We start from the raw sequence: 23,914 nt of genomic DNA on the forward strand, positions 1-23,914 counted from the left end.
AACGACGGATTTACAACCTGACTTGGTTTATTAAAAACGGGTTAACACGAAGAAATATTTATATATAATAGGCACCTACCAGCGAATTCGCAGATCGCTCCCACAAAATCATATAATTCATGTCTATAGGACTTATTTGAAAGTTATTCCTTAAATTTTACTTGTGTAGCAGAGTGATTTTGATATGAGTTTTTGGTGATTCAAATAACGATATTATCAAATAACGATATTATAATAATTGTACGATGTTGTACAAACAGTAGTGTAATACGTATGCATGTATAGATGTATAGTATTTGTAAGAAAAAAGATATATGCTACTTTTTACTGTGTTGAAATTTATAGATTAATATTAAAAAAATTGGCTTTTAGACGACTGATATAAACATAATGAGCACAGAGTATACACAGACCCATATTTGTATTGCTACCATACTCATTATTATTATAGTATCGTTTAAGGAATAGAATGCACGACCATCCGAAATAAAACGGTCTACCGCTATACCGTCGGGACCCTCAATTAATTGATTGAATTTAATGAACAAGAAACACAATTTTCTACGCAATCATACTATGTAGAGGTGAGGTATATGTCAAGTACTTCTATAATTTTATATTGGAAATCTTAAATATTCATACCTGCTTTTATAATTGCATCTACCCATTAATAGAAGAGGATCTACTAGACTCCTAAGAGTTTGCAAGCAAACTAATTAATTAAACCAAATAAAATTATGCATGCAACAGTATCTCGTGATGTAATAGAAGTGTATACACCGAGGCGATGCTAATGGCTGCGTACATAACATTTTATAGCATCGAATAAATGTCACGTCATCCCTCCTTTACCTTATTTCCATTTATATAAAGCTATTCATACATATAAATATTACAGAACAACTAGTTTAGATAAGTAACCGCTTGTCAGTATAAATTGACGGATAAGCACGTGGCTTGAAATCTTATTTTTTGTTCTTATGTTGCGATATAAACAAATGTTTCAATTTCAGTTATTTCGACTTAGCATTTCGTTTGTTTCGATTTGACAAACGATTTTATACCTATACATTGGTATAATGAAGCGACTTCAAAAATATAAAAAAAATACAGAAGAACCGAAACGAACCGGACCACCAGACGGATAAAAATTACTCAAACGTAACCGACTATTCCAAGTCAACTGTACTTGAAAGCATCGGATTGACGAGTCAGTCATTACTTAAAAACTAGACAGGAGAGGGATAACTGCAACGGGCTGATTTGAGAGAATATTTCAACCGAGTTAGTTCAACCGATCCGCGTTCAAGTGGTATCGTGCATAAACGCTTTAAGTTAACCAATTCGGTTACACGAAGAGTACAAACTTCATAATTGTACAGTTATATCGACGTGTAGATACATACAAAGTTAGATTGATTCCAGCAACTCAAAGTAAATGGTTCACGCAGTCCGAAATGTACTATACAATTGTGGACATAATGTTATTCCGTATTGATCTCAACTTTAATTAAATTACAGTGCTTAATTATCTGTTAATGCTATTGTGCACATATATTATTAATTGTGCGTTGCATTGTATAGTGTGTACACTATAAATATGGCATGATATAGATACATGTACGTATACTAATTTTCATATATAGTAAATTTAATTAAACGCACGTGTGACATATTTGTTAAACTAATAACACATTACACTCCTTCTTTTTACATTTAAATGACTGAGTATAACAACTTGTAATTAAAAGTATTTAATTACTTTGTAAAACACAAAAAAAATACAAAACGGAATTAAAAGAATAAGTAAAAGATATGAAAATATGGCGCGGATAGTAGTATCCTCTAGATATGTTTGCTGCAAGCACTCAAATACAGCAGCGCTAAAATATATTACAATAATATGTTGAATTTTGTATAAACATTTCATTGAAAGATGTATTGAACTTATTGTAGTTCAACATTTTCATTAAAGAATACTTGTTGAGTTTGTCTATTGCTGTAAACGCTTGCTTAAGAGGCGAGCGAACTAATCCCACATTGGTTCTCAGTCTCGGAATTTCCAATATGTTGAACATGTTATGTTAGATAAGTGCACTCAGTTAATATTAGTTAAAATACTGATTTAAAAACACATCCACACAATAATCATTTTAAACACATAAAAAAAATATTCTTGTGTGTTCATTACAGACTCATGATAAGACCAATTTGTCGGCAGTTTATAATGTACTTTCGAGCTAAAAAGTAACTAAGCTATTATTCTTTTCAAATCAGGTTATAGAATATTTTTTATTATAAATTAGGGAGAATGTAATTACCACCAGCGTAAGTATGCAATAGCATTTTTGTCAAAAACACTTGTAATAATTGTAATCCAATAAATTCAATTTAGTATCTTGCCAGTTCCGAACAGAAACAACCACCTTAACTGGATTATAACGTTAATAATAATAAAACGTAACCTCCATAAGTTAACACTAAACCTATCCTATAATTAATAATTGCTTTTGACTTTAACTATCCCAAGGACGTCGTAAGACCTAACTAGCAGAGGAAAATAAATCACAATACTGCAAGAGAAGAGGAGCTTAAAATAGCATCGTATACTAAGCTGCTAGGCAAGCGAGGGAATTGTAGGCTAATATCTTCCTATTATAAGGTACCAACGCCTTGCAACAACAAGGAATAACGTTAATAAGTTGTTACGGCTGCTACATAATATCAAGTTAACTTCACATGGTTAAATGATTTTTATTACAAATTTAATTTTACTTACGCTGTCAGCCAAGTACTAAGCGGATCAAGTTGCAAGCTATACTAATAACTAAAACAATATATTAAGTAAGTACAATATGCTGATGAATTTTGTAACGTACTAGTAGTTTATTAATGGGGTCTGTTTTAATATTAAAAGCAGCATTAAATTTGTAACTACATAGTAATTTTGTTGCAAGTTTTATATGACGTTGTTGAATTTTCAGATTTACTGTGTTTCCGTTTACTATATATTTATGCTTAATACATCGTGAACACACAATGTGTACCTATCATATTTATACAAACATTAGAAACAGTTTTCGAGAATATTATGTACTTTTATAATGACTATGTGATATATTACGTGGGGAAATTAAACTATATAAGTAGGTGAGATTACGTGGTTATCTATATAGTGGACATATAAGACAGAAGTGGGTAGCAATGATCTATTATTAATCGGATTCATTTCCACCAAGAAGCAAAATACATGTTTAAGAATTTTGAACTCTTAATATTAAAACTCTTACTAAAAATTTCCACATTTCCATTTTTCTTGTAGGTGAAAGATGTTAAGTTTCTTGAACACTATCAATGTTTTCCGGCTTCTTTTTACCTTTACGGATTCTAAATATATTATTCTATAGTCATTTTCAACCAAATGTTGAATGGAATAAGATTCACATTTCAAATTTCGGAACTCGGTTTCTCTGATACTCGAAAAAAATTCTAAAACGGCATCAATCCTATTGTTGTCCTCAGATATTATTTGATGTTACATATATCGTAAAACATTAAAATTGATACAGTTAAAATTATATATTAAAAAAACAAGTTAAAAATAATATAAAGCGTGAAATTTATGGTTAGGTCTTTATAATTATAACAATTAGTGAATTTTTTAATCACTGATGAGCTTCCTATACTCGGTGGCATTATAATGATATTTGTTACGCGAAATAAAATAGATTAGATAATGATAATCAAATAAGTATGAAATATACATATTATGTATTATATCACTTATCAATCTTGATGTGTATATTACATAGTAGTAATGATATTAATATTACAGACGAGATTATAAATGAAGTTTGTAATATAAGTTTATGGTTCTACAGTTTGGTCTATTAAATTGGAAATTTGGGTATCAGGAAATCTTACACTGCATTTCAAACTAAACCAAAATGTGGAATACCTACATCTTTTGTGATCTCTTATGCTAGTCATTATTTAATACTATTTTCAATTCTAACGCCCAGTTCAGACTTGAGAAGAATAGCAATAGGACATAACATAAGAAAAAAAAAATTGTTTTATTTTTTATGTCGTTGTGGTGTCTTAACTCTATTCATTTCTTAAGATCTTAATATTGATATTGAATAATTTGTACATAAATAATTAATGCACGTTTAACATCTAGACTAGACAAGGCTTGACATGTGGTTTAATAAAAAAAAAGAGCTACTCGAGAATCCTTAGGTATCTTAAAATTTATATCTTTATCATAATAAGACGATCATACAAAAAGTTTTAAGGTGTGAACGCGAAATAAAGTCCATATTATATATTATGCAGATCATACATACAAAACTTTTCTTGTGATGTGATTATTGAACACAGGTAATATTGTGATAATAGTAAAAAAATGTAAATGCGTGCTAACCTCCAGAATGGCAACTGGCTGAAAACGCTTTACTCTATATGCATCCTTTGTGGTTATACCTCTCGTTTAGATTTCTAAACGACTAGGAAACCAAATAAAAGTAGCATGGAGTCCATACTTTTATTTATCGAATACTCTAGTTCTAGTAAATAGATCAAGGAAATATATATACATATATAGAGCTACCTATTTATATACAGAGCAAATATCGTTACTCGCCGTGCAGTGCGGTGTACTGAAGCAATGAGAATAAATGTGCAGTCCTTGTGGAATATTACAGTGAAGTTGTCGGGGGACGATATAAATATATCGGTTCTAGAGAAGGAAAATTCAATATATAACCCAATAACAAGCCGTCTGTCCAGTGGCAATATTGCGCGGTAGGTAATATAACGTAGAGTGATTTAAAATGAAAAATATAATAATATCCGGTATATTATTATATTTTTCATTTTAAATCACTCTACGTTATATTACCTACCGCGCAATATTGCCACTGGACAGAGTTGAGTCTCTTGCCACTTCTTATCAATTGAAACTGTTCCTCGATCTGTATTATATAGTTTATAATAACACTTATTGTATTTTGTGTCGCTACTGCATACGGTTTTACATACTGGTATTGCTCCAAAATATTCAGATTCTAAGAGACTGAATTAGGTGCAATAAAGGTATGAAAAATATTGTATTACATTTCTATATTAATAATTTCGTCAAGGGGTACGGTAGACTCGAACGAAACCTTATGTGAATAACAAAACATAAAAAAATATTGATTTCGAATCGACAACATATATCCGCAAAATTCGGATTAAGGAGTTAGTTCGTTAAATTCTAATGACACTGACAAACAAACTGCAGTCGCCATCTTTTCATGTCACTAGCTAACAACCAATCAACACTACGCGTGCGTTCGCGCCAAAGATCCATCACAAAGAACTGTGACAGGTGACGTTGACGTTTCGCGAAAATATAGTTTTTGACACTTTTTTATGATAAAAGAGTATACAGTTATGTGTTTTTTCTTTAAATTGGCCAATTGCGAGACAAATTTGACAATATTTTTTTATTAATTTGTTTCACGGCTCTGGATACAAGTCCTTTTTAGCCCAACTTAAAGTTTTACAATATAAATTACAAAAATTAAAGTCAATGTCCAATGTCAAATGTTGTTTCTCTGTTCTGATGAACTTATTAAAAAATACTTAATAACAAACACAATTTCTTCACTATTTATTATTACACACATAATGCCAGGTAGGTACCAGCCGAGGTGGTAACTTTATTTATTTGAAAATTTGACATTTAAACCTGTATAAGTATTAATAAATATATGGTTGTTGTATAAAATAGATTTTGTTATTTTTCACTCAAATAAAGACTAACTGCCTTTTTTTATAAAACAAATAACTTTGACTTTTTTAGCTGATTGTAAGAAAAAAAATGTTGGTTTGTAGATTAATATTGTAAAAATTACTATTTGTACGGAAACGACAAAAATATATTTTTATTCTGTATAATACTACGACAGTAGTGAAAACATTAGTATATGTACGTAAATTATACAATTCTGTTATGGAAACGACATATTAAACTTTAAAACTAATTTGTTAGAAGAAAAGTTTCCGATTAAACAAATCAGTATAGCTAACCCGCTACAGATGGTAACATTTTTTTTTGGTTCTGTTTATCCTTAATTGGAAAGGCAAAGGGAACTGCGCCCATACAGCCGAGGTGGTAACATCATTTGAAAATTTGAAATTTGAACCTGTCAATTTTGGTCTCCCGGATTAAAAAACAAACTATAACCAAGTATGGCAGTTACAAATTAATTACTAAGCTACTTGGTGTCCCTGTAGCCTCAAGCCCCGTATGGGGCTCGACCCCAGAGTGGGAGCATAGCAAATAGTTAACGCGGGGCGAGAGGGAAGGTTGAAAGGAAGAGGAAATGGATAGGAAAAAGAGGAAGAAGGGGAAAAGGACGGTGGTGGACCACGTCGTCGTACTGAAAGAGCGACAAAACTAGGAACTCGGCAAATCCCGTAGAGTCGCGCGACTCTATACTATCGGACTAAATAAAAAAAAGAATGTAAATGACGATCAAGAATGGGAAAGCTGTTTGGATGAAGCAATTGGTTTTAAATATCTGGCAAAGCAGAGAGTGCTTAAAACAAAGAGGTTAGCAGAGAATAAACCTTAAAAGTTATATGTTTTGTTAATTTATTTTAAATGTTGATTTAAAATAAAAATTATTTGTATAAATACTTTTGCATTTATTATTTAGTATAGTATTTTTTTAAACACAATGAACGAAGCTTTATAAATCTATGCCTTGCTTACCTTTAATATTCTTAGAGAACCGATAACTACAGAGCCCCGATATCTGCCCGAGCGAAGCCGGGTTTTCATCTAGTATATATATATTATCGTTACAAAGCAACTAGTAGTAATATGTGGTATTGTGATACGCTATTATACAGAGAAATTCTGTAATAGAGTTATATACCGCTATTTATACTTAGATTCAATAGGAAACTAACGTTTATATTAAAATTTAGCGACGTCTGCAGTGCATTCGTTCGCATTGTTCAGATCTTCTTTTGTACGGGAAAGGTTGTTTTACCATTTTACTGTGGTGTTAACATCCATTTCACAGCATATTTCCCTTATAAATTCAAATTTCATAAGTGGCTAAAATAGATGCTTTTGAGTTTGTATGCATTCCATAGAGTACGAGCTTTCTAAAATACAAATTGTAGTTTTTTTAATACGTTGGAGACGGTGATCAAATAAAATTGTATACGTATATATATATATATTAATATTGTAAAACATAAGGTCACATGTAACATAAATAATACGATTATCCTTATTCATTCATTCTAATACCTACAATTATATATTGACAATTTCGAGTGTTTCGTCACTTTCGTTCAAACGATTAGCTAGACAGCTAAAAGCTAAGCGAATACATATATTATATATAGGTACTAAAATATATTTGAAGTATCGACAATATTATTTAAAAATAGAGGCAATTATATTATGATGATACTAAAATCCGAAACCAGTACACAGATTTTAAAAATTTGTTTAACTGTGCATAAATTAAAATAATTACATAAATCTTAAATCCTAAATTTAGGATATGAATAACTATGAAATTATTTTAACTGTATAACTTGCTTTGTTTTTTAGTTTTAAGTTACTTTTTATCGTCTAAAAGAAAATGACAAAACGTCACTGTAAAAATTGGTATGTTAAATAATTGTAATTTTAATCAATAAGGACTTATTGACATTAATATATCTAAAAAGTAATGCATGAAGAATGTCAGATATAAACATCTATCAACAAATTTAGGGAGCACTAAGGCAGTGTTTTACCACCCCAACTTAGCTCCCAAAGGTCGTAAATCTTACAAATACCGATTTTTGTATGTCGACTACATCTTAGTCGACACACAAAAATCGGTTACCAAAAGCTGGTGATTGACTGAATAATGGGTTAATACGGACAATGTGAGCATGTCAGGTATTACGTTCACTACAACGCCGACAATTGCGTCTGATTCCCTCATGGGTTATAGTCGTAAGAATGTATCAACACTGAAGAGTGGATACTTTAAAGTATAAGTTTGCACATTATAAAAATAAAAATACGAGTATTAGAACATTACCGCCAGAGACGTTGTCTAAGGTAAAAGCATTGAACTTCCACAGCATTGCCATATTCAGGGCGCACTGCAAAAGAAGCAAAAACAGTCATTATTACAATACCAATGGGGTAGCACTTTCAAAACAAGGTAAGTAATTCCCGATCATTCGTTCTGGCTGCAAATTAGAAAATATTCGCTACGATGCAGCAAACGGAGGCGAAACATTAAGAAATGCATATCGTCTCGTTGACTAAAGTCGTTGACCTCTAGCCGCAACTGGAAATTATGGCTTCGCTCGAACGAAACAAAGATGCAGTATTGTTTACCAGATTCTTGGCTGATTGTCAATGTCCACTGCATCGGGAAGGAATTTTAATACCACGTCGACTCGTACAAATAAGTACGTAAGTATGTCTACCTATTCTTAGGCGGCAATTACACTATAAGTTTTGCTGTCCGTTTTCTCTCAGTCACGGAATCACACACTGCGATGGTTAAAGTGCTCGTACACTCTGTTCTAAAATACAAAATACTATTTAGTGAGTAATAAAATCCAGCTTAACGACTTTGAAATAAAGTTCCATTTTGAATGTCAATAACATTTTAATAAAGTTTAAAGTTGAATGTGGCCGATCACATCTATTATTCATCGGTCACACGTTAGATTTTTCATCGGCCGTGACTGTAGTAAAGTGGAGTGCAGAAAAACCTATAATGTAACGGGCGCCTTAAACACATGTAACACGTACAGTGCTAACATTAAAACGCGGTACTTCCTCATAATGTTCCAATATGTTGTAAACATTGCGGATCATACAAACGTTTATAAATAGATGCACAACTCTTTCAAAAGCACTAATCACAGCTGTTAATTTAGCTAAATGATTTGCTTGTTGAAGTTGGCTTTGAAATATAAACTCATAAAATATTTGGATTTATTTGTGAATATTAATTGATCTGTTATTATTGTACCGCGGCACAGCGTTCGTTTAATATTAAAAGAGTGATGTGACATAAAAAGTCCGGCGTACAGTACGGCATCGCACGCATAAAATTAATGTTTTCATTCGCTGACGGCGTCCTTGCGCGTACTACTCAGAAGGCATAACGATATCCGACGATATGTCACAAGAATATACCTACAAATAGTGCGTGTGGACGCCGCATGAATACAAACATATGACATTTAAATTTGTGGCACCGCTGTGTACAACACGCTGCATTACGAGGACTGGCGGAGAATGGCCATGGCGCGAGGACCAACGCAAGCAAGCGTCTTCAACTAACACTTACCTGCACTTGTCCCAGCTGCAAGTCATCCAGCAAGGCAGTCTCTTCTCTGAGAGATCTTGTTTTCAGTCTTCTTTTGCGGCGCTTGTGCAGAGTCATAAATCGGCCTGCTCTGAGATTGTGTGATATATTGTCAAGCTCCGAGCAGAGAATGATGGATCGACTTGGCGGTATTTCTTGTACTGTAACAAACATACTCACATTAAATATATATATCAACCAAATAAAATAGGTAGTAAGAATACAATTATGTATTTATAATTATAATAAAAACTTATTGTCATATAAGTTTATGGGTAAAAAGAAAATTAATAATATAATTCGTTTCAACTCTAAGTCAGACCTGTACTCTGTGAATATGCCGTGATTTGAAAAAGTCATATAAATTTCATTGGTTTACACTAATTAAGACGTACATATTCACGAACGACCGCAATTAGCGCCTATAAAATCGTGGGACACGACAGCGAACGATTTGTAGATTCGGCAATCTGATAGCGATACCGGACTTCTATCAGAACCAGAGCTGTTTATCGTGCATATTGTTTACTGAAGCCTTGATAAAAAGCGAGTAAAAGCATGTATGAGCACGCTAAATATTGTCGCCATTCCAAGTACCACCACAACAGTTGATTACGGGACCCTGTGAAACTCGTTATGCGAACGTACGTTTCCTTCATACGACGCTACTACGACCCGACAAATATTATATGATCAGGCGCTTTCATACCACTTGAGAATATACAGGCAAAATGTAATATATTATCCCCCTGTTGCTCTACATTTATTAACCCTACAATTAGTACAAAGTTACCAGAATTTTTACTTAAATTAAACTTAATTTATTAATTAAAAAATTAACAAAATTTATATACATTATTTTTTATTCGATATCTACAAACATATATTTACAAAGCTGTATTTTATGTACATTTTTAATATTGATAATAAACTAAACAATTATAATTATTTGTATGCATAATTAAACCCAGGTACGTGATAAATGTCTTTATTCACAACTTTGTTATATATCGAAATATATTAAGTGGCAGAAGTCAGATGATGATGATGACATGCCTCAGGCCTCCCTGCATCATAAAGAACTTTATCCTATTTATTTGAGATCGGCCTAATATGATTTTCTATTCCATATTAAATATAATCTTGGGTAATTAATTGAATCTAGGAAAGCTTCATACAATCACAGAGTTTATTATTTTAAACAAAATAAATTATGCACTAACCACAAAATATTATAAAGCTGTTTTTACAAATATTTATTTCTAATAACAGCTTCATAATATTTCTTTTTTCTAAACTTATTAACACTGATTATTTCAAAATTAATTTCTAGCAAATGTTATCTGTAAAAGTCTCCATTTACCTACTGTGCTACGCCACACATCAACAATTTAATTTATATTCTGAGAATCCATATAGGTACTTATTCAAGTTTAAAAAGCACATGTATTTATTACGAAATACTAATCTTGACAAGTACCTCACTCACGTTAATCTGTATGATAATGGGAGAAGTATCGGTCGATCGACAGATATGACTAGCATTATAGTGTACCAGAATAATTAAGTATCTTTAGGTCGTTGTCACACTGCTGAAATAGCCAATGACCAAATAAATCAATTGAGAGTACCAACTTCTTTAAAAAAATGTACAATAATTATTATTGTGATATGGTGATGGATGACTACCCCAGTCAGGGGCATTGTCAAATAAAAACGTCATGGTAAAGACGACGCTTGGCATTTCATTTGAATTCAACATGGCAGGTGGCGAATTTATGGCCGTCTATGGGAATAATTTGGATAGTTCTTTTTAGACGTAAAGATTTTTAATATCACCCGACAAATGGTTTTAAAGTCAATGGTCAACTGATTCCTGATTCAGCATTTTACCGCAGCAGCGCTGATGCTGATAGCATGTAACAACGTTGGGGATAATGCACCTTTCTAAGGGTGAAAGAATTTTAAAAATCGGATCAGCAGTCATGGTGATTACTACGAACAAACAAACATACAAACATTACCTCTTTATAATTATAGTATAGATATAAAAAGAAAATAGTGAAACTGGTGCATACTAAATTTTCAAAAAAGAAACAAAACATGAGAATATTTATTTGCCACATTAATATTCTCATGTTTTGTTTTTTTTTTTAATTATAATGCTGTCTCTGGTATTAGCTGGTAGCTACTATACTAGCTGGTTTTTAATGAATAAATAAAAAAATCAAATCAAAAGAGCACTAGTATCAAATAAAACTTTTAATAAATTCTGTAGGAATAGATCGGAAAATCAGGCCTGACTTTTTCATATGCTTATGATTGCTTTATCGTTCACGTGACATTTACATATGAAATGGCGATCTACATATGTAGTACATAAAATATTCTATTAGCGATATTGCTAGTAGAAAATACTAATTTGAATTTTAAAAAAAACGAGGCATTCGCCTGTTTGAAAATTATTACTGTTGCCGATAAGCATGATATAACCACGGATATTCAAGCCGACGTCAATCATTCATTATCAATTATTCAAATAGGTCATTTCTTGCAACTTTTGTACGTCAATTTTTTTTATAACTATCTCTACCTTTCAGTATTGGTAACTATTTCAAGGAACACAAGACAAGGAAGTCGACTGAAATATATAAATAATATTTATTAAAATAGAATTAATATAAAAACTATTGAGTCACATGTTTTGATTCTACCATTCATTCGGAACGCAGACTTATCACAATAAGAATGAGAAAAAAACTTGCATGTCGCTCTTAGAATTAATATTATTTAAAAAAAATTAGGTATTTTTAGGGATACTTTTAAACAGAAAACTTGACGTAATTAAATGGATAGTTACTTAAGTAACAAAATAAATTAGTCAAAGTTATCAGAGCAGGGCAGTCTCTACAGGCCGAACCCATTCACGAGTATCACGGGTGAGCCAACCATCACTGTTCTCAACCACATTTTTAGAAGTCCAATGGGGATGCTATAATATTCACACAATACACAATAACTTCATGTTATTTTGATTTTTGACAATCAAAATAGAAACAACATCATACCCAATCTTTTAATTTTTTTAAATTAATCTTAAAGGACATTATATTTTGCTGATAACGCTAATCTGTTGCTTTTTCTGTGGCCTAAAGGTTAATTCTACGTTCGCACCCGACAACTATAAATACAGTAATTTTACCGCGTCAGTTAAAAACCAGGTACTCTTAGAATAAATTAGGAGTATAATACAATCTGTGTTGAGATTTCTTACTTTACAATACTTCATTTATGACTATCATGGTGATGAAGGTTCGTTTAGTTCCACATTTCTATGTTATTAGGTTAGGCCTGCGTACAATAAATTTGTAATCATGAGTACGACTATTAACCTGACTGTTTTCTAATTATGTGTATCTATATTAATAATATTATAAAATGAGAGAGCGGACTTTATTATGGGGAAAGTAAACGTAAACTACAACTACCGCGGAGATTTCAGAATTTTATTTCATTGTTGAAATGTATATTACTAATATCAGACAGAGTGACATCGGTTACATATAGTATACATATATACAGGGTATTCGAAAAAAAATGTATTTGAACTCGCCTGTCCTTTCATAATTTATTACTCATAATTCTGCTTAGAATAGCAGTACGGACATACCATGCGTTACTTAGCTATGCGTAGCGTGAGTAAACGTTGTACTTGTATATACGCTTGCTAGCGGTTGCTCGGGGCTTTGCACGCATTATGTCTTTAAGCAGAAAGTTTCAAAAACACTATCTTAGCAAATGCTTACGTTATAAAATAAATCCATCTTCCAATTTCATCTGTCTAGACTTAGTTGTATTGATAGTGAGTACAAACGATTTCATGTATAGATTGACAGCTATACTATACAACACGAATATTATGCTGATCCGCTCGGGTGTAAAGACCCTTTTTAATCCCCGACGTAAGAGGGGAGAATGTAAGTTCATGGCTGTATATCATGTTCATCCGCGACATAATAATTTTGGATTGAACGCATCCCCTAACTCTATATTTCGTATTTACATAGTATTCATTTTCCTATATTTTTAATGGATATTGAGGATAAAATCATGTTAATTAATACATTGTGGCAAAGTAAGAAATTTACCAAGTTTCCCAGAGGGATCAGCATTAGAAAAAAACCATTAATAATTTTCAATGTGAGATTTACTAAATCTCACATTGAAAATTATTCAGCAAAATGTGATCAAGTCAAATGTTCATATCGCCACAACTTCGACATTTTACAATAAAGCAAACTGATGGGGTATCTGTGTTTACAATCTATTAAGGACAGCTTAATAAAAATCCATTATGACTCAAAATTAGATAATTAATGACGAGGAGAGCGGCATAATTGCTTAATCTAAAATGACGACCACGACTTGTATTGCACGTTTAAAATAAACAAAATATATTACTAGATGCAATGAGAACAAAATTACAAAAAAAATCACATGGTAAGAAACATACATTTTATTTTGTCTTTAGACACTATGGCGACGAGCAATATGCAATATCTTGCAGCATATGGTCTTTGAATTGAACTTCAAACACATGGCAATCGAATTTGTTATATAAAAAATAGTCTGTTTGCCACATGATTGAGTTCACGCTTTTTTTGCAAATGACGTCCTATTCTTATAATTCTTTAATACTATCTACATATTCTATATTAGGTACCTTGAACAACCTCAGAATTAGGAAATTCTACAGTACCATAAGAAGGTAACGTTTTATGTGATTACAAAAACTAACTTCAATTAATTATAAGAACAATAGGAAATAATAATATTACTATTGGTTTACAGATAAAAATATCAATTATTGTCTAGGTTTCATATTTTAGCTGATCCAATTTTTATAGATACATTTATCGAATAATCTGTATAACTATCACCAAGTATATCTATTTATTGATTGTTATTAATAATAAATCGTTTAGCGCCGATTAATTTTTTTGGATTAATAGAAATATATATTAACACTATTTTTTTTTTTTTTTCTAACAATATAAACAGAGCCCAGAACAGTTTATTATTGTGACTATACCTTTATAATGAAATTATCAGAATAATAGCTAAGATATTCATAGACCAGTACACAACATTATCGTCATCAAAATTGTTAGCGTGTCGACGGATAGGTAAAAAGTTACCGCATCATGTAACATTAAAAATACCTATGAGAGAAAAACTAAGTCAACTAATAAGTTGACTTTATAAACACAATAGAACATAATAATATGTTAATATAATAATAAATTATGTCCATTTGTTTGTGCGTTCGTGCACGCTAATCTCAGAAGTGACTACTCATTTATAGTAGAGCTTTACTTAAAAATGAATTTAGTTTTAAGTATGAAGCTGCGGGCTCATATATTATATCCGGCTCGAAGGACCATAAAGATGTCTGTTATGGCACATACAGTCAGTCTGCATAGGATACTGTTTATACCGGGCAATCTCTATCTTGGAGACAAAGTAGCAGGTAGAATCAGTATTATGTAAAATGAAGAAATACGAGTATATATCTAATCTAGAATAAAAATTATTTGTATTTTATTAGCAGGATCTATACTGTCCATTACGTATAATTAAATGAAATTATACTTAAGGTTAATTTTCATGCGAGACATTTCAAATACAAATTCGCTGAATGTGGCACTTAAAAAAGTAGAATAGAATGTTTATTATATAAGTAATATAAATACAAAAGCTTACGACGATGCTTCATTGTTTTTTAATAAAAATTGAGACTAAACGGATTTGCTTCAAATTGGGCCACGTTGAAGAGTAACCTTAATGCCGCCAATTCCCGGGGGATAGTCGACTCATATGTATAATATATATAATTTTTAACACATTAATTTACAAAACGTCGTAGGGTTTATCTGTTTATATTAAACGTGGAAGTGACATTGTACTTACGTTACATTTTAATAGTCTTCACTCTTCGTCATGAATTTTCAAATCCACATATTTCGGATGGAGAAGGGTATAAGTATATATATAAGGGTCTCTAAGATGTATAATGTGATACATTTGTCGTCTTTTTTATACTGATAACTTTAAAGTTTTTTATGGGAGTCGTCTCGTGTTTTTTATTAAAATAATGGAAAAGAATGTGGTTATAAATTGCTGATTGTTACAAGCAAGAAAAAATGTATATTATACTATATTCTAACTTACTTGGAAATAATTTTCTAACTAAAATGTTTTATTTCATAATTCACTATAATTCCGTATACAACATACTGATCAGTCGTCGTCAAGCAGACAAAGATTTATTCTAATTTTAATTTTTAGAAGCTATTAATAAATAATATATGAAATACATTATGCCTCTATTATATAAAACATAAGGTTCGCTACATATATTACGTTTCCATCACTACACTACATCAGCGACAGTATAAAACAAACATGGCGGCATACAACCAATTAAAATCTAGAAAATCTGATTATTATCGTTGATTTAACTCCTTTAATTGTATATATCGATCGTATTCGATATTCAGTTCAGATTAGTGTTAAATTACAGATAAACGAATGTATCATTCCAGTGAAGGCACACGCAGGCCAAATGCTTTTAATATTTTATTGCCTCCAATATGCTATCGTGCAATGCAACGGCAGTAGTAATTCAGCACAAACTGTATGCAGCTGATGTTTAAAAAATGAAATAACCTACAATGTAGTTCACTACTGTAGACAAAAAAATATCGAAGTCAATAGAAAGGTAAAACATGAACCCCTATCATTTATAATACTGCACTCTTTGCGGTAAGTCCATAAAAAACGTAATAACATACTGGGCACGGTACTATTCTGTTTAGGCACACAAAAATTAACATAGGAGTATATACATACAAATGAAAAAGATGAACCACAAAGGTGTGTTTATATAATGAAAGGGCTATATTTACGTACATATTTTTTAAATAAATAAACCTCAAATAAATTGTACACGGTATGTCCATACGTTTTTATGCATATGTATTTAACATATATTTTATATTTTTATTTATAGAACCAGTGGAAATATTAATAATAGTAGAAAATATGTAGACAATTACTTTTTTCAAATTATATGCAATATAATATAGGAGGACTATTTTACAATTACTGTAATAATTATGTAACCATGTACAAGCTCATTCGAAAAGAATAACAGCTGAGTTTCTTGTCAGTTCTCCTAAGGTGAAAAGCATTCCGAACTGACAGTAGAATTGACATATTATAGTAGTATATAAATATAATACACATATATAAATGAAGATAAATTGACTTGATTTGATTTGGCAAAAATTACAGGATTGAAACCTGTTCTTGTTGAACAACAGATTGTTACCAAATAAACAATCCGTTACTGAACTGTATTAGGTAAGATCATATCTGAAAGTAATAATCATACCTTTATATTTAATTATATGTTAATTTAATTTATATTTCCTACTGCATATAATCTAAACTGAAACTTGGCACAGATTATCGTTAAAATATGTTCTTTATTATATTAGCAGCGCAGCTTGTCAGTATCACTTAATCTTCTTGACTTTATAGGTAACAATTTATTTAATTATTATTTGATTTTATACGTTGACAGAAATTATAATCGGATAGGTGTTAGAATAAAAAGAGAATATATATATTTATATATGTGTACTGATTACTAATATAATAGAATCCAACAATGATTTTTAGAAAATTTATCTGTATAGTAAATTTATGTTTGTCATATTGAATACTGTCATCTGTTTATCTAGAGTAACATTGTAATAAACACAATACTTGACATTTTTCACTAAGTATAATTGAATCCAACGAGGCAGGTGGCGCATCTACCCCCCTATCTCGAATTAATTTGCTTTACTAACGGTATAATTTCTTTTACTTTTATTATCGATGTTTCTGTCAGCCACAGGGAATACAAGGGGATGGCGATTGTTGGTAATCTGGACTAAAGAAACCCATTTCTTGTAACTATGTTCAGGTTGACATTGCTGGTGAATTCGCCGCGATGGGCTAACTGACCAGACTCGTGGTCTTCCTATCATGCTTCCCTGGTGCCTGTTCACCTGCCTGATCACACGGCTTACTCTGGCGGGGCCGCCAGCGTAAGTCGTGTCATCAGGCAGGTACATAAAAAAATCGGAAATATAAATTGATATAATGTACAGTTAGTACAATTGATGAACTTTTCAAAATTTAACTCTTTGCCTTTGGGGTTTATAAGTTAGGTGGGTTATAAACCAAAACCGCTTAAATATAAATAAGCTAAGGACAAGGTTTACTCTGTTGTATACTATCCGACGGGATATCATACAACATATATAATATGTACACACAAGATGTTATGCTTACTTATGCTATACGAGTACTTTACTGTAAACTCTAAAAACCACAATTATAACAGTTTGACGGTCTCGGTGGTCTACCTGGTTTACTACACAGCGTCACTTTTATAATTTTGGGTTCAGGTGCACGATGCAAATATTTGAATTCATAATTGCCTGTCTTGATATTTTCAATGTCTGTTATATACATATTTATAAAAAAAACTTTAATCAGTTGACTAGTATGTAATACAAGCTTTGCTATCATGGCACTAGATAGCACTGTGTAAATTGTCCCGTATTATTATCATAAGTAGTTATGTTTTTTTTTATAAATACAATCAGCAATCATGCCTGTGGTAACTTAGGGAACAAATACAAGATACAGTATAGTTAGTAGCGTATATTAAGAAATGTATAAACACGGAAACCGTTAACACTGCCCGAGATGCCAAATGACATTATGCGTCTTGGCCGTTCTGCGTTTTTGGCATAATTTCACGTAAAGGAAATGTGCCGATGCGCGCATATTTCGAAAATAGGAGATAAATATTTATTGAATAATAATAAATATTCTCAGTATAAACCCAGATGGCAAAGACGACAACATTGTATAGTTTATCAAATCCATACGAATATTATAAATACCATAGTGTGCGTCTGTTTATTTCTGTGGGGCTTCAACAAATAAACTGTCAAAAGCGAAGATCGATTGTATCACTAGATATAGTTAAATACAGATTTAGCGCGTTGTGGGGTAGTGTTTTATTAACTGATTTTATGAACTTGTTTGCATAGTGTTTTATGAACCAGGAAAAAATAATTGCTAATTATTATTCTGTAAAAATTCTCTGGTAATGGAAAATGTAAATCCAAATCCAAAAGACAGCGGTAGAGTCGTATTTGCCAAGGTAGTTTCTGCAAAATGTACAGCTCCTGAAACCTTTTATAATCAACCTACCCTACGATTGTTTGTCAACATCGTCGTATAAAAAAATGTGGCTTGACGAATGTTGTGTTTACCATGACATATGATAACAGCCGTAAAAGTTCTATGTACTTAAAACTATTATACCATTACAAACAGATACACTCAGGGATACAAATTTTTGCATTGACAGAGGAACTTATAGAGGGCCATCTGAAAATAAGGCAGTGTATTAAATACCTATACCATCGCGGGCGTTGATAGCTAGATAACAAAACAAGATTACTGCTGCAAAGTTTTTATATAGACAAGTACTAAAACACCAGTAACAGTTCCAGTGAACACTCGAATTAAAACAAGTTCCTATCAAACAGAAAATCGATGTCCCTAGAAAATTTAATACAATAAGCGACCTTCTCTTACCGGCAGTTTGCTCGTGTTACATGCAAAAATTGAAGTAAATATTTATTACTTCAATTTTTATATTACATAATTATGTAAACAGTTTTTTTATTTACATATATTATATACAGTAAATAGTAGTTCTTGTAGTCTTCTGTATTTTACTTGAAATCTTAAAAAAGATATAATTGTTACAAGATTTAAATTGTCATATTATATAAAGGAATAATTTTATGTGTGCAGTTATTTTGTAATTTATAAAAAACTTCAATTTTCAAAATCGAAACATTTTTTTTTTTTCAAAATTATCAAAATTTTATAATAAGGTTGAGGTATTAAAACTTGTTGATAAATTGTTACAATTTCGTCAATTTACCATTTCTTCAGGATGAGCTGTAAAAGGCTTTGACAATATTCACAAAACTGAACAACATTCTCAAAGAAGGGAAGTGGATAATTAAAACAACTTTTATAAAAACGTCATACTAACTTGATCACGTGACTGCGCGGTCGTATAGTAGTATGAAGTTCAAAATAAATTTTAGTTGTGGTTTCGACTTTGATGCTTTGTAGAAACAGATTAGTTTTTCATATAAACTAAAACAATTAAAATCCTTATCAACAGTAAAAAAAAATAGTTTTGAACTTGTCAGGTATTAACAAAGAAAACTAAAATAAAATATTTTCGGCGAGCGGTTTGGAAATATTATTATATTTCCATATAGCATACTTAGATTCTATTTTAAATAATCCCTTATGTCGAAGAAATCCTTTTCAGTTTAATTAAAGGGCTTTTGATGTGAAAAAGTATACATTTCTTTTTTTACAATAATTGGCTTTATCTTTCAATGCTAAGCTTTTTCTTGTCTATTGTTTATTTAACGAGCCTGTTGTTGCTTGATAATATGGACATTAAGAGAAACTTTAGCCGTTGGTAAAATTGTGCCATTGGTAAAATAATAATAATAACCTACGACTATTCACACAGGTGCAGCTACTCTAAAACTAAGTAAATATATATATAGAAAATACCCAGAAAGATACAACAATCATAACATGAATACAAATGTTTTGTATCGTGCAAAGGTTCCAACCCGTGATCATCGGTTGCGAGTGTAGCATTAGAAATATAATATATTAATGCAATAAGCTATCTATATCCCATTATTCTTACATATAGATCATTTTTATGAAGATGACTGTACAAGACACCTTATTATGCAGGGCTCTCATAGTTCCCGGCATTTCAATTTAGGGCTCGAGTTCACCTGGCTTATTTCAGTGTCTTATCTTTCTAAATCACATTATTTCAGAAATAACACCTATATAACGTCATAATACTTCAACTTTTCATCCAAAATATCACATCAAACCGAAACAAAACCAATATTAATGTAGGAGCTTTAGGCCTCTTATGAATGATTATCCCTACCGTCTAGCTCCGCTAGCTATCCAAACAGACTAACAAAAGAATCATCAAAATCAATTTGAAAAATATTGCAAAAAAATCAGACAATTCGACGCTTTTAAATTAAAACAAACACTTTATATTATTAAATCTGCTAAAACTATTAATTTATTTAAATATATATTTTCTAATTATAACATTTACACATATACGTCAATAGGTTTATTATCTTACTACAAGACAATTGATAAACTTCATGTTTATTTATTCATTTATATAACAACGCCAAACAATGTCACATCAATTATACACATCACATTGATAATTGAACTGTACACTTAAAAATGGCATCAGAGGAAGGTGGAGAAGAAGGTGGTTTCGGACGGTAACGAGATCGAACAACACAAATATTTGTGTTCATTAATATATGTTAATATTTTCTATGTATTTTTAATTTATTGGAATGACAAACAAGTTCCTTATCGACATGGTTTATGGGAAATCATTGCGACTTCGGCGCCACTTAGCATCAGGTGAACAGGTGGCCTGAACGGAAAAAGAATAGTATGAGAGGCATCACGTTATCGTTACCATTTCAAATGACTTAAGAAATGGGCGAAAGGGAACTGTTAGTAATGTGGACTAATAACCCAATTGCAAACAATGTAGGTCAGGTTGACCTCCACGTGATTCACCCTGATTCCAACCATTGTGATAAATTCATGGTGAATTTACCACAATGAGCTAAGTGACCTGATCTCATGCTTATCCTTATCATCCTCCACTGGTGCTTTTGCAGCGAAAATAACTCGCGCAGGCGATTGCTCCATTAGCTAAAGGCAAAAAATAAGTTTTAATATTTTGCCATAACGTCTTTGAGTTGTTTATATGATTATTTATGTATTGATTGTAATAAGCCTTTTTTAAGTATGCGCTTAAATTCCTCGTAATGTATTTTATCACGTTCCAGATTTGAGTTAAGTGCATAATTAAGTGGGAGCGTCATTTCTTAATTTTATTAGGAAATTTTTATTATCAATGAGCCAGGGAGTGGGACGATATGTCTATTTTTTATTTTTACTGGGTTTATGTACCTACTGCAATACCAAATAAGGATAATTAAGATTATTCACAAGATGGAAAGTGATAACAGTAACATGTATATATGAACAGAATCAGAATCATCACAAAATAGATATCGCTCGCAATAACACTCGTGCCCTGCCACTTGCCACCCCTCTAATCGATCCGTCGTCCACTTCAAACGGGAATCGAAATTAAGACAGACTGAGTCCAATTTCAAGTCCCTAGCGGTGCCCTTACATTAAAGTCGCATCCGCAAAACAAGAGTCGGCCTTATGCTGTTCCGAAAGTCCTTCCGAGGGTTTGGAGTGCTATCTGCATTCGTACCGTATCGTTCAGTGAAACAGTTAAGGCCAGCTGCGGCCAACAGCATTAGAATAGCAGGAAATATAAACTCCTGTCCACTAAGTTGTAATCCACCGCACTCTAATTCTATATGTGATTGACAATTGAAAGAACTACGTATGCAGTAATAGTTTGGGAATTAAATGATTACGTCACAATACACAAGATTACAACTGTTACCTCGTATGTGACAGGTAGTAAATTATGCACTTAAATATCAACACATAAGAGATAGTGATAAGGAATATAGAATTATCAGATACAAAGGAAATAATCAGCGTAGGAACTATACTAATGATTTCTGTAAAGATATTACTCGTAGAGAAAATAGCATAATGATTTCGCTAATTAGGAAATACATATGCCAATTAGGTGATATCTACTGATGAAGTGTGAAGTAAATGGGAATAGTAGTTTAATCAAAGCTAATAGAATTATACCGGCCACAGAATCTATGATAATGAGTTTGTCAACCGATTTCAAATAGGAATTTCTCAGTTTTCTTACCTGTTTCTCTATATTTTCACGTCTGATTTTTTACGGGGTAGGCAGATATAAACTGCATTAGTTTCTCCTACATTGGCTCCAATCCTTTCAGTCGACTGTCGGTGCATTCATATTTTTTTCTGCGTTATTGGAACTCATATTTTTTTAACTTTGTCTAGAATAATTATAATATAGTATTTGATGTTTAAGGTTCAATGCTAAACTCTTCTTATCTTTTAAGGAAGAGTTTTATAGCAATATAATAAAGAGGTAAAATTCGTAAAATTTGCTAATTTGGATGTTCCAAAATATATTTTACTGGTTAGCCCGTTTATCGAGAAAGGCTATGTAACTTCATGCTAAGGCCAATAGGAGTGGAGCTGCAATGAAAAGTGTTGCAAAATCGGAGAAAATGTGACGCAGACGAGTATGCGCCGATCATCTAATGAAAAAACATGTCTCACGGAACTAATTTGAAATGATTTGATATATAATATGTTATATATGGCGAGTAGTAACAATGCGACTTGTAGCCAATACCAGAAACACTGGGTGGGAGAGTGCAAGATTAAACAAGTCAAATGTCGTCACTTTTTGCAAATATTCCTTGGCGTCACTGTGTTATTCTCAGGAATTAGAAGCGCCATCATTATCACATTACCATTTTGAAATAAACGTGGTGGCAATGGCAGTTGGTTGGGAGAAATGACATTCTGCGGAGTCGTTTGGTGCGACGAAATGCTCGTAAGGTGAACAAGTAACCGCCAACAAGCAATCCCTGTTAACTAAACGTAGTATAAATTACAAAGAATCATTGAAATTTAATACGTAACAGATACATGACGTAAAAAGTATAAACTTATGATTATTATATAGTTTTATTTCTACCAAGTGAAATCCTATTTGATACGTCAATAACAACAATAATAACGAAAATTGAGATGTAGTGAATTAATAGTCTGCCTTACCTTCCGACGGTCACGGGTTTGATCTTCATGTAATACTAACTTTTGTTCGTAAGTAAGTTTGTCCGTTTCTATTCTTCTAGATGTTTTCATGGTATATTATGCGTGTTTGCATAAAAAAAAAAGAGAAAGAAAAAATTTTGGAAAATCTAGTTCTTTAATATAAGCTGTTTAATTTGTGATTAAATGTCGCTGTGCGTATGATGGGTTCCTTCATAATGGTTATGAACCACTGTTGTCTACGGATCTCTCCTTTTAAGAGGATTTGGTGTACCTACTTGCAACGCTGGGTCAAGAAACTTAGTTTAGAGTTTTATCTCTAGATTTCGTGTGGCAGTAAAACTATATGTTACGCGGAATGTCACGGGCACCTCGGGATGACGTGATACTATTCATCATACTAATGGGCGATGGTTGCTTCTTTTAGCAGGTAGCCACATGTTTGCCATTTCGATACGATAAAATTACGTGACATGATAATTTATAGGTAGATTGGTTTGAAGTTAATTATAACATGAACAATA

At 31.8% G+C, this 23,914-nt stretch overlaps 1 protein-coding gene across 1 annotated transcript in view; it reads right to left on the bottom strand.

The window, feature by feature from the left end:
• LOC131853035 (dual specificity calcium/calmodulin-dependent 3',5'-cyclic nucleotide phosphodiesterase 1C-like) overlaps nt 1-23,914 on the bottom strand; it is a 125,190-nt gene that overhangs the window by 64,014 nt on the left and 37,262 nt on the right. The window contains exons 3-4 of the mRNA XM_059203828.1: nt 9,378-9,556; nt 8,106-8,169 (exon numbers count right to left, since the gene is read on the bottom strand). Coding sequence (XP_059059811.1) covers nt 8,106-8,169; nt 9,378-9,556 — 243 coding nt within the window. The remainder of the gene's footprint in view (nt 1-8,105; nt 8,170-9,377; nt 9,557-23,914) is intronic.

Source organism: Achroia grisella, unplaced genomic scaffold (assembly GCF_030625045.1).
Source record: "Achroia grisella isolate CSIRO2021 unplaced genomic scaffold, CSIRO_AGI_Agris_v1 utg874, whole genome shotgun sequence".
Taxonomy (NCBI): domain Eukaryota; kingdom Metazoa; phylum Arthropoda; class Insecta; order Lepidoptera; family Pyralidae; genus Achroia; species Achroia grisella.